A 12,756-nucleotide genomic window follows, 5' to 3' on the forward strand; every position below is an offset into this window, starting at 1 on the left:
TCTTCTTCTGGCAGTGCTATTCTGTTCCGTTCAATTGCAGTTCAACAGCATAGCGGGTTTCCCCTCCCTTATCCCCTTGTCGACTTTGATCTTCCTTTCTTCCTCTGTACCTCCCAGGCAGATACTGTCACTGGGACAGATGAGGGCCAGATCAGGGCCTCATGCTCTCTCTAGACTGTTTGAACAACTCGAACAATTATAATATCTTCAAAGAATATGGAGGTTTTGTTGTCAGCAACGAAAAACCTGCTGTAATTCCATAAAACAGAACGAACAGAACGTTCCCCAATGTTCCTGTACATTCCTCAGTCATATGCTATGTACCTTCAAGCTTGGTTTCAGGTGGTTTTTATTTCTCTCTCTGGAGATTTTCCAGGGCATTTGCAATGCTATGAAGGATTTGAAAAAGGCAAACCATTTGCATGGAATGCCCCAGGAATGCACTGGGAAATGCTGTATGCTTACCACACCCTCTAATTAAAACATTGTTGTAAACACAAAAGCAGTTTTGTTTTCTGACAACGAAAAGAAACGGCATATTGCGCCTTTAAATCGGGCACGTTTCACTAATCCGAGGCAGGGGGAGACTTGAATAATTCAGTTGCAGGGTCTCACCCGGCAGCAGGATTGACCCTTGCTGCCACTACACATGTGCAGCGAAGTGCAGGACGGCCGAGTGCACTCGCCTTTTAGCTGATCTGGGTGGTTTTTGTCTTGTTTGTTTTTCCGCCGCCGGCCGCCGCTGACACAGCGACAGCTGCCAGAGAGGCTGGAGGCTCCTGTACATCCTCAGCGCTTACTACCGCTGCTCTGAAGTGCTCAAGCCCTACCTGCTCAAGTACCTGGTGGACGTGCACGCAAATCAGGGCATACACTTCCAAGGTAAGGGGAAGTTCACGTCAGTTGCATATCTTCAGACCTGTCCTGGCTAATTTAGAGCTCTCATGTATTATTTTTGCACTTGTGAAACTTCTACGTTCTAGTTTTATGTTGCAGTTACACTTGTATGGATATAAAGTTGTTTTGAAAACAATGCTTTTGTCTTTTTGCGGATATTAGGGATTGCTAAAGCGTGTGAGCAGAATCTCAGGAAGACTTTCCAGTATGGGGGCCGCATTGAGTCCCCAAACAGCATGGAGCTGAAGGCCATGTTGGTCAGTATATCTTTGACCTGGAAACACATTACTGTGAAGACGTATATGGATAGTTCACATCCATCTGTTGTCTCCTTGCTTCATTTGTTTTCAAAGGCTGGCAGGAGCTCCAAGAGGCAGCTGTTTCTATTACCTGGCGGAATCGAGCGACACCTAAAAATAAAGACATGCTCAGTAAGTATCCTTTATAAAATAAAGACCTGCTCAGTCAGTATCCTTTATCAGATAAAGACATGCTCAGTAAGTATCCTTTATAAAATAAAGACCTGCTCAGTAAGTATCCTTTATAAAATAAAGACCTGCTCAGAAAGTATCCTTTATAAAATAAAGACATGCTCAGTAAGTATTCTTTATAAAATAAAGACATGCTCAGTCAGTATCCTTCATAAAATAAAGACCTGCTCAGTAAGTATCCTTTATAAAATAAAGACATACTCAGTCAGTATCCTTTATAAAATAAAGACATGCTCAGTCAGTATCCTTTATAAAATAAAGACATGCTCAGTAAGTATCCTTTATAAAATCCAGAGAGAGAGACAGAGAGACAGAGAGAGAGAGGAACTACTCTCTCTGGATTTAACTGACCTTTATCATACGTGTTCTTTTCTCGCTCAGGTTGCCCAGGATGCCATTGAGGAGCTGTGCTATGAGATGGGTCTGAACAAACTTACGGCCATGGATGAATATGCCATATTTGTGGTCGTTAACAGAGGTGTGATGCTGGTCTGGTCTCAAAGCTTTTAAAACTAACATCTTATTACTCTGGCAGATGAGTCATTTTCACACGTTTGATGCAGGTCAAAACGTTCGCCCTTTGAACAAACGGGAGTACATCCTGGACATCACCACAGAGGCCGAGCCCATCGACAGCACCTACAGCCTCTGGTTCAGGAGGGTGATCTGGACCCAGCTCCTCAAATTTGACAACGAGCTAAGCGTTTCCGTGCATTATAATCAGGTAGCCATCTCGAGAGCCCCCATTAAGGCCATTGATGCATGAAACCAGTGATTTGGAGATACACGTGCGCATGCCCATGTGGTCTGTTTTAATCTGTGCAGATATCCCCGGACTACTTGAAAGGCCTGCTCAATGTGGTGCCGCAAGGGAAACTCAGCGATCAGCAGCTTCAGCAAGTGGCTAAACTGGCAGCGCTTCAACATCGAGCCAAGGAGTCGGCCTACCTCCCCACTGTGTACGCCAGCAACACCCAATACTTCACACCTACGGCTTAAACATGGCCCGGGTCTTTGTTTACTCGACATGGCACACCAGTGCTGTTGGCAAACTGCACATGAGCTACACATTTAGGGAGGAAAAGAAGCACATACAGCCTGGCTTGTACCTTGAAGGTTGTCTTGTATACAGTATATCCACAGAAGAACACCTGAGATGGTCTTTGAAGCCTCGTAGGAAAGGGTCTTTGAAGAGTCTTTTCGAGTTTTTGGCTCTCGGCTTCATCACAGGTCTAATCTAGGAAGACTCACTTTCATCCCCCCCACCCCCAACCACACACACAATGTGATGAAGAAGTTCATACCTACCCTCTCATTCCAGATGAACCTTTTTTTTTTTCAAGATTTGTTTTTGGGCTTTATGCCTGTGAAGGTTTGGACAGGAAATGAGATGGAGAGAAGAGGTGGGGAGTGGGATCGGGAAATGACAGCGGGCCGGATTCGAACCCGTGTCCCCATGGGCGTTCAAGCCCGTATATGGTTGGGGCTACTGCTTGCGCCACAGTGCCCCCCCCCCCCCCCAGATGAACCTTTTTAGAGGAAATTATTTTCCTCAGCAGGACCTTTAGCTTTTAATAGATACCATGAAACCCCCAACGCACCCCCCCCCCCCTCCCACACACACACACACACACACACACACACACACACACACACACACACACACTCACACAATGTGATGATGAAGTTCATACCTACCCTATCTATATTTGCCAGCTCTAACTGCAATGTGTCAGTCAGTCAGTCAGTCACTGTGTGAGTGAGTCACGTCTGGTCTGTTCTTCTCCGTGTCAGCCATGAGGTACAGGACTACATCCCCGTGCAGCTGTACACGGAGCAGAGGCCGCAGCAGTGGCTCAACATCATCACCCAGCACATGCAGCAGGTCCAGCCCCTGAGCTCACACCAGGCCAGGGCACAGTTCCTCGGTAAACACAAACACGCAGAACAACACAGAAACATTCTCATTTCTTCTCCAGTCTTGTTTACTTTAAACAGCACCAGAAACATTTATTTATTGAGTCGCAGACTCATGTCTGAGCAAGTAATATGATTTTGTGTAAATGTGAAGTAGTGAAGGCATAACCGGAGGGGGTGTGTGTTTGTGTGTTTGGGGGGGGGGGGGGGGGGTGTAGAGGTCAGCTTCAAAGGAACATTTAAAGACTGTAGTGGCTTGGAGAGGCATGTTAAGAATGCTGTAAATTGTCCTAGAATTTTTTTTTATGAGTCTTGGTTTTCATTTTTTTTTTTTTATGATTATTTTTATATTGTTTAATCAAGGAAATTATGCTATAACTTTAGCATCTTATGTATATTTTACGATGACATCTCTGCCAAGTCAGAATCTCTGAGCTCCCCAGTGATTGTGTGTGTATGCGTGTGTGTGTGTGTGCGTGCACGGCTGTGTGTGTGTGTGTCTCTCCAGGACTGGTGAGTGCATTCCCGATGTTCGGTTCCTCGTTCTTCTACATCCAGAGTAGCAGCAACAGCGTTATAGACACTCCCTGCATCCTGGCTGTCAATGAAAATGGTCTCAACTTCATCAACAAGGACACTCATGTGGGTCAAACTCAAATCCACTCTGTGTGTGTGTGTGTGTGTGTGTGTGTGTGTGTGTGTGTGTGTGGGTGTGGGTGTGGGTGTGGGTGTGTGACCAAACTACTTGTCATTGCTTAGGCAGACACTGTTCCTGGATCATGATAACACATTCACACCCACAGCTGAGTGTTTTCTATGATTACATCTAATGTAATCTGTCCATAGAAAAGCCACTGTGATAAATCACAACCCAAATCCAGATACTGAAACCCACCGCAATGTGTCTGTTCCCTGAATTACTACATAGTAAGGTTATATATTCACATAATAGTTTCCTGTGACCATGATGCGCATTAAGATAAGGTCCAATGGTTTTCTCCAGACATCAGGAATAGTCTGAGAGGTAAAGAGCTGGACTGAATGTTTGGGCCTGTTTCTGCACAGGAGATCCTGGTGAAGTTCTCCCTGAAGGAGGTGCAGTCCACTCGAACGCAGCGCCCCACAGCTGGATCCAGTTACCCGTACGTGGAAATTAAACTGGGGGACCTGATGTCTCAGAGGATCACTCAGCTGCAGCTGGACCAGGTGAGGGCAGGGGAGAGACGCAGACACACACACACACACACACACACACACACACACTCACACACACACACATTCACACACACACTCACACTCACACTCACACACACACACCCACACACACACACACATTCCACAGGAAGATGCTTGCAGACACACACCTTGAAATGGACACACACGTGTGCACACACACACATAATCATGATGCGTACTTCCCGTCTGAAACATACTCGTTTGTTTCACCCACACGTACGCAAAGACACAGGCCTCGCCCAAACACATGCTTAGTCACATGGTGGAAACTCACACACACACACGTACGTGCGCACACACACACATACACGCACACACACACACACACACACACACACACACACACACACACACACACACACATACACAGTGCAAACAAATACTCACTCTCTCACTCACGCACTCACACAATGACACATACATTCAAACTGTGTCAGACTTACTGACCTCACAGACGGTAGACTGCCTCCCTTGACTGGCCTATATGTCCATCTCCATGTTCCGGGCTGCGATTCCACACCCCTGAGGGTGACTAACGGTCATGCCTCTGTCCCCCTTCAGAGCCTGGAGCTGTGCCGAGTCATTGCCATGCATGTGGAAAACCTGCTCTCTGTGCGGGAGAAGCGCCTGACGCTGCCGCCGAGCGAGATCACCCTCCTGTGACGCGGCCCCCCACGCGTACGCCCCCGAGTCACACCAGCACACTTGGGACTATTCATCCCGGACAGGAAAACGTGTGAAGCCGAGGAGACCTCCTACCCTGAGAGAGAACATCATCCTTGTTTAATAATTTATTATTAACCGGACAAGGTGTAAGGTGGTAGCAGCCCCTGTATCATAGGTTATCATTTACCTGGTAACACACTGGCAGATAAAAACTAGATCATCTCTTTAATGTAAGTTGCTTTGGGTAAAGGTGTTCTTAAAATGAATAAATGTAAATGTTGTAAAATGTTCAGGTAGCCTGTGGCTCTGAAATGGACCAACCGTGGTCTGGGTGGCTGATTCTGTCACAAGCCAGGCCAGAACCCCTGGAGGACAATCGCATCTCCTTCTCAATCAACCCATCAATCTGACTCTCAGTTCACCTGAAACTGTAAATGTTTGTACATGTTAAACAAGAACTGTGTCTACCTCCAATCAAACACATGTTGGAAGCACCTCTTTAGTGTAAATAATTGTCAAAGACCAATAGTCCAGTGTCTCCTATGTAGTCTACTCCACAATGTCTATGCTACAACGATACCAAAATGCCATATTTATGTGTCTTTCATTGTATATGTGCATACTAGTTTATACCTACACAAGGATTAATGTATTTGCACTATGTTTGGATGTTTATGTTTACAAATGTATAGCATTGTAATTTTATGTGACCAAGAGAATCAGTCATTTTATCAGCAAATATAAATACATCCAAAAATGCCTTATTGTCAGAATTTATGAGGTGTGTTTGTGATTTGAAGGAATATTGTCTGCTGCAATCTCAAGTAATTTATTCATGAAACTTTTTGGCCATGGGGAGAGGTGTACCATTTAATATAGGTTAATCCACAAACTTCCCAAACCATTAAATGCATGATTGTTTTGAAAAGGAATTGATGCCTGGTATTTTAAAAAGGGTTACAAATTTGTTTCAAAACGCTTTATGGCAATGTCCCTGCATCAGGCCAGCGACTGTGGCGGTTTCTAAGGGGATCTAGGCATTGCAGCTTGTCAGTTAAAACATATTCCAATCCGCCGTACTCCAGACCTGTTTTTCCGGCTAGCCGCACAACAAAGGGTGTGTTTTGGTGGATTGGTCACAGTTTCTTCTCCTCTGATTGGATCTCATCGACGTGGATTCTGTGAACTTGCCCTATGGTCAAACTGCATAAACACTGCCCCAGTACTTGCAGCGGTGTAGAAGTGAATACAATAGAAACGGGTGGCTGCATGGGAATACTTTGATTCAAACGTAACGGAATCTATCATCTGGGACTCCGCCGTTTTCATTCTTTTCTGCTGGCTTCAGGATGATGAAGTTTAGGTTCAGGAGGCAGGGGAACGACCCCCAGAGAGAGAAAATCAAACAGGACCTCTTTGCATTCAATAAGGTACGGGTGAGGATATTCGGGGGTTTGTCTTTCCCCCCGAAAGCATGCATGCGGTGTCGAGTTGCATCAAAATTGTTTGACAAAATATTTTTGGTCAGGATGTGGCTTTTTGGGGGGGTTCTCTCCCCTCTGTTGTGAACGTACAATCCGTATGTTTGTATTGCAGGAAATAGAAATGAATGTCCGCAAGAATTATTCGTGGATGAATTGTTACAATCACCGCGCCTTGCAACATTTACAAACAAGGGCCCGATTGATACACATTCACGCAGAGCCACATACACTATACACTTGCACCAAACAAGATTCTTCAATATGTGGTAAATGGTTTAGATATTTAGTTTAAGCTGGTGAACATGTATGTGGTACAGGCATGGTCCTACCGCTAGACAAGATCATTATTTAATTATTCGCAGGTCCTCAGCAGAAACTGCGGCAAAGTTTGAAGCTCAAATACCGAAATGCGCGAGAACGAGTTGTGTCCCATCTGTTACTATTGTTATCCATTTTAGCGTTGTGTTTGGCACTTCTAAACTCTTGATTTCTATGGTCTGAAGTCATTTAAAAAGTGGGCTATAATCACATGCAAATTTAGATGTATGCCATTCGTCTTGCTTACGCTTTTATCTTTACTGGTCAATCGTAATTGTTAAAACCTATGCATAAGAATAGCCGAGGCCTAACCCACTTAAATATCATTAGGCCAGTAGGCAGGAGAAGAAAGACCAGGCTTTGGAGGATGAATTTACAACACACACTTTTAAAAGGAGTTAAGTAGCCTGTTTAAAAAAAAAAAAAAGTTTGACAATCCAGTCAGGTTAGGGTTATATATTGGTGTGACTGAAAACATTGGGGAAAAAAAACTTAAGTGTGTTTAATTTGCTATTGGAAGGAAGTAAATGTGTATGTGCAGTTAGTTGGTCTACTAGTTTCAATAGTATGTGGTGCTCCATTGCTTTAAGTGTGCACTGAAATGTCAAACCCATCAATGCTGGTGTTTAATATTGACAAAATTACCGTTCTTATAAAAATTCACATTTTATGGGTTGAAAATGTCTCAACATCATCTAAGGCCAGTGCTGACAGATACATATCTACGTCATGATATGCATACATTCAAATTGAGCAAACGCTCAGCCCCTTGCCCACCTTTTTAAAGCATTTTTCAAAATTATCCAGTGGGTGGAGATGGGCTCAGAGCTGGGGCTGAACTTACACTTTAAGTGTGCTTTTGTTTAAGATATGGAATAACAACCTCTAGGCAAAGTGAATCGAAGTGGTTCCCACCACACATGGCTGTATGGGTATTGTTGGTAGAGGGAACTTGTAGGATTGCCTGGCCTTGTTAAGAAGAGAGAATGGGAGTGTTGAGGTGCGGGTGGGGGCAGGGGCTTGTTCTTTATGGTCAGTGCGGTTCGCAGGACCGGTCACACTGCCAGTGAGGTCAGGGGGGTTGGACTGGCAGGCATTATTGTAACGCCAGTTTGAAGCCTTGAACCTCATGTCAGTGTCAAAAACGCCTCAGGCCCTCTTTTCCCCTTTAGCAAGGGGTGACATTTGTTGTGGGTTAAGTTGACACTCCAGGGTTGTGTGTACGTGTTTAAGACTTGTGTGTGTGCATGTGTTCACTATCTATTTTCTGCCATGTTTTTTTTTTTTTTTTGTATGTCTGCGGAGGTCTCTAAAGAGAACTGACAGTGTTTGAGGTGGGGGCTGGGAGTTGATGGCAACGTTAATGTCAGCCGGGGAGAGCGTCCTGACACGGTGTGAAATGTCATAAGATGGTCCGATCCTTTTCCTTTTCTCGGCTCAAACAGCTGTTCACTGCCACCACCCCCCCACCCCACCCCAACCACCACCACCAACCACCACTTGCAGACTGGGCAATAGAAGGAGTTATGTTTGGTCTGGACAAAAAACTAAGGGATATTAAAATTATGTATATATACATTTTGTTGAGGTCCTCCCTTCTTTCTCTGCCTTGTAGTCTTGGCCTCCCGCTCCTGTCTGGACATTGTTATAAACAATGGGGGGGGGGGGATGATGACGACGACGACGACGACAACGACTCAATACTTTAGGCTACCATTGTTCCCTTTTCTGATTGGCCTAAGGAGGTCAAAACTGGCTAGGGCTCATGTTATGTGCAAATGCCTGTTTGCGTTTGTCTGTTTCAGGTGACACGAAATGTTAAAATAGTCCATCTCTCTCTTTCTCTCTCGTCAGACTGTCGAACATGGATTCCCTAACCAACCCAGCGCCTTGGCTTATGATCCAAAGCTGCAGCTTATGGCCATTGGCACCAAATCTGGAGCCATCAAAGTGTATCCTTTTTAAGTTGGGAAAACAAAGTGCATGTTGGTCGGTGGCTTGCATGGTAGGCTGCATTCTTGAATGGGAGTACAGCTGAGTGCACGGCCTGCACAGATTTATGAACTTTACCCAGTCAAGTAAGAAAGTTTATGTACTTTTGATGGCATTCAGCGTACCGATGAATCTGGCTCTGCTCATATAACTGAATTTTGGTGTGTCAGATATTGTTCTTCCATCTGACATTGATTCAAGTGAATTGTCATAGCTCTGAAGTTCTCTCTCTCTCTCTCTCTCTCTCTGTGTTGTCCTTTCCCAAAATTCAAGTGATCTCTCTCTGTTTGCTGTAATTTCCCAAAATTCAAGTGAATTGTCATCGCTCTGAAGTTCAAATTCTTTCTCTCTCTGTCTGTTTGTTGTCATTTCCCAAGAGATTGTGTCCCCACGAATGCACCATTGATTTCGCAGGGTAGCAAATTTGTGTACAGAGTGAGGAAGTGGTTAGTTATGCAGAGATTTTTTTTCCGTAGTGTTCTTCCTAGCCTGATGAAGGCGGCAGGCGATAAGGCTTTAAATACTGCACATTCCTGTCAGTGACGTCTAAGCCCCGCTGTGGCTGGTGTGATTGTGGACGTGTACAGTAGAATCGGGGCTTTGAGCTGCTGCAGACAGGCCTGCTACTGGGGAGACTGGCACTGTCAGGCACTGCCCTGCAGAGAGGCCGGCAGGCAGGCAGGGAGGGAGGGAGGGAGGGAGGGAGGGAAAGAATGAATGGATGGATGGGAAAGAGGGAAAGGGAGGGAGTGAGATGGAGCATGAGGGAGAGTGACCGATAGGGAGAGGGGAGAGAATGCATGAGTGAGGTAGGGGTGTGTAGAGAGCAGAGGAGAGAGCAGGCAACCAGTTATAGGCTGAGGTGGGGGAGAGAGAGAGAGAGAGAAAGAGGAAGAGGGAGAGGAAGAGGGAGAGGAAGAGGGAGAGGAAGAGGGAGAGGAAGAGGGAGAGGAAGAGGAAGAGGGAGAGGGAGAGGGAGTAAGAAGGAAAAAAAGAAAATGATGTAAGGAAAGAGAAGAGAGAGAGAGTGTGTGTGTGTGTGTGTGTGTGTGTGTGTGTGTGTGTGTGTGTGTGTGTGTGTGTGTGTGTGTGTGTGTGTGTGTGTGTGTGTGTGTGTGTGTGTGTGTGTGTGTGGGGGGGGTGTCGGAGTAGGGGCCGGTGAGACTCGCAATGGCGTGTTGCACTAGAGGGAAGTCCGCAGTTGTTGAACTGTCTGATCTATCTGCCTGTCAGTCACTGCAGTTCAGTGCCTGTCTGAAGACCTCCCCCCTGTAAGGTCTCCCCGTCTTCCCCGCCTCTGCTCCTCACACAAGGGAGCGCTCCCAGCTTGCCGAGGCCTGGGTGCTGATAGGTAAAAAAGAGAAAAAAGGATGACTGGGTTTCTCTGGTTTGGAGTAATGAGTGGTTTGGGTTTGTGAGCATTTCCTCCGTCTGGGCAGCAGGGGCCAGTGGGGGTGTGGTGCGGTCAGTGTGCGTGTTGCAGACGGAGGGAGGGAGGGGTGTGGTGAAGGTAGCGGGCTGTGCCCAGCGCATAGCTTGCATGTTTGACATCTCCCTACTCCAGTGTTTTCCTCCTGCACACAAACTCACACACTCCCACACACACACTCCCACACACACACACACTCTCGCTGCAATACTACAAGGCCCTGCCAAAGCTGATTCATGGTGCTGTGTTTGTCTCAGTAGGGTGTGTGCATATTCTCACATTGTGGAGTTGGCCTGCAGCTAGGGTGGGGTTTTGTTTAATTTGAATTAAAGGGTCTTGGTGTTCTTGGAGGTTTTTGATAGTCCAACTGTCATAATTTTTGTTATGACACACGCTTGGCTTGCAGAGCTTTCTTTGACTACTTTGCAGTAAAGCTGTGTCGGCGTGTTTAAAAAAAAAAAAAAAAACAACAACAACGTCCTTCTCCGTGTGAATTCAACCAAGTTCAGTCAGACCGTTAAGAGGCTTCCTTATGTTGTTTATTCAGCGGCTATCTAGGCTCGTCTGTTGCTCGTCAGTTTAAAGTGGTCTGGGATGGGCTATTCCATGGGCCGTATCTTTTGCATCATGGCGTGATTTACGCTCCCAAGGGAGGAAGCGTTGGCTCAATTGTCTGTCCGACGGCTCACCGCTCGCCTCTCCATCCCATACCGGAGCAGCCAAAAACATCCTCTCTCCAGCCTGCTTATAGGATTCCCGCATTGGGTTGGAGTGTAGTATAAAAAAAAGCCCATGCGGGGGGCATGGTGCGGAGCGTAGGGGAGCTGTGGTTTGCACATTATAGCTTAACCATTGCATTTAGTATTGCATTTAGTCATTTAGCAGACGCTTTTATCCAAAGCGACTTACATATGTGCGACTTACAATGTATACACATTTTACATTTACACTGATGGCACACTGCACATCAGGAGCAATTAGGGGTTCAGTGTCTTGCTCAAGGACGCTTCAACAGGGAATCGAACTAGCAACCTTCTGATTACTAAACGACTTCTTTACCTCCTGTACCACTGTCGCCCCACCAATTGCTGGCATTGCTGGCTGGCATCAGCGGGCTAGAGGGGAGGCTGAGGTGTGAGGTGCAGAAGTGGTCAAGTTCAGCAGTTTTTCTCTCTGTGCGGCCAAATCAATATGTTTCGCTGTTGACATACTTTGCCAGTCCTGTGTAGTATTGAGTGTTAAGCATCGAGCTTTTGTCATTTAATTGTCAGTGTTATGAGTGCACTTCTAAAGATTTTGGGATAATAAAAATAGTTGCCAGTGCACTGTATGGCCCTTAAAAAAACGTTATCAGATGAAGGGAAATCTTGGGGACCTGCTATGTAATCGAGAATGTCAAATCGGCATGTTACAGTATTTTTTTATTGTAATACTTGCTCTATTGTAAATCCTTCAAAATCATTTCTCCTTCACCGGGTATTGTTTTACCTCTGGCAGTTCCCAACTGACTGCCTCTCCAGCTTTCCTAGAGCACTGGGGAGCGCTTGAGGGAAATGGCTCTTTTAATGTGCTGGGTGATTTCACTGGTAGACCAAGCGAAGCGTGCTCTTCCCTTTTGAAGGGAGAGTAAATGTTATCTCAGCCATGAGGCTTCTCTGTTTTATTTTTAAGAACTGGTCTATCTTGTCATTATGCGTGTTGGCTCTTTTTCTAAGAACTACGTTTTTGCAAGCTAATCTTTTGCGGTAAGATTGCATGTGGGTTATTTGTTGTTTTTTTGTCTTCCTGCGTTTTGTCAGATTTGGGCCGAACCCACAGGCGATGGAAAAAGAAAATTATAAAGTCTTTGGTTCACTCCCTTTTCTTTGGCCTTCGTGTTTTTGTTTGTGCGTTTTGAAACACGAGCTTGTCTTCTCACAAACATGCCTTTCGGGTAGCGCTCGACTTCTGAGGCACTGGTAAGGGGCCTATGGTTTGGAGAGTGGAAGTATTACAAGGGGAGGAGGAGGAAGAGGAGAAGGAGGGGGGGTTTAAACGGAAAGTAATGAGATGGCTGGAGCAGTCAGGCAGATGGGGGAGCTGGGTTCACCCCCTGAAGAATGCGTGTCGTCCTGCCCCCGAGATCATCCTCTGCAGTGAGGTGGGGGGGCGGGCAGGCGTGGGGGGGGGCGCAAATTCTTTTGGAGCTTTGTTGCTGGCCCTCGAACCGTCGCAATAAAGACATCTTTTGAACCAGTTTCCAAGGCCACTGCTGCAGCAGGCGAGTAATCAGGATGCAGCCATGATTTTTCGGGGGACGGCAATCCCCTGTCAGTGTGTGGATTTA

General features: G+C 46.0%; 2 protein-coding genes across 2 annotated transcripts in view; both read left to right on the top strand.

Annotated features, from left to right (window-relative positions):
• The window catches only part of myo15aa (myosin XVAa), a 38,237-nt gene extending 32,997 nt beyond the window's left edge, over positions 1-5,240 (top strand). Inside the window, exons 54-63 of the mRNA XM_031566078.2 lie at positions 752-882; positions 1,060-1,154; positions 1,251-1,328; positions 1,770-1,866; positions 1,952-2,112; positions 2,214-2,347; positions 3,183-3,316; positions 3,814-3,947; positions 4,371-4,511; positions 5,103-5,240. Of these exons, the coding sequence (XP_031421938.1) occupies positions 752-882; positions 1,060-1,154; positions 1,251-1,328; positions 1,770-1,866; positions 1,952-2,112; positions 2,214-2,347; positions 3,183-3,316; positions 3,814-3,947; positions 4,371-4,511; positions 5,103-5,204 (1,207 nt within the window). The 3' untranslated portion in view covers positions 5,205-5,240. The remainder of the gene's footprint in view (positions 1-751; positions 883-1,059; positions 1,155-1,250; positions 1,329-1,769; positions 1,867-1,951; positions 2,113-2,213; positions 2,348-3,182; positions 3,317-3,813; positions 3,948-4,370; positions 4,512-5,102) is intronic.
• A 1,163-nt stretch (positions 5,241-6,403) lies between these two features.
• llgl1 (LLGL scribble cell polarity complex component 1) overlaps positions 6,404-12,756 on the top strand; it is a 38,847-nt gene continuing 32,494 nt past the window's right edge. The window contains exons 1-2 of the mRNA XM_031566094.2: positions 6,404-6,637; positions 8,864-8,961. Of these exons, the coding sequence (XP_031421954.1) occupies positions 6,557-6,637; positions 8,864-8,961 (179 nt within the window). The 5' untranslated portion in view covers positions 6,404-6,556. The remainder of the gene's footprint in view (positions 6,638-8,863; positions 8,962-12,756) is intronic.

Source organism: Clupea harengus, chromosome 1, assembly GCF_900700415.2.
Source record: "Clupea harengus chromosome 1, Ch_v2.0.2, whole genome shotgun sequence".
Classification (NCBI taxonomy): domain Eukaryota; kingdom Metazoa; phylum Chordata; class Actinopteri; order Clupeiformes; family Clupeidae; genus Clupea; species Clupea harengus.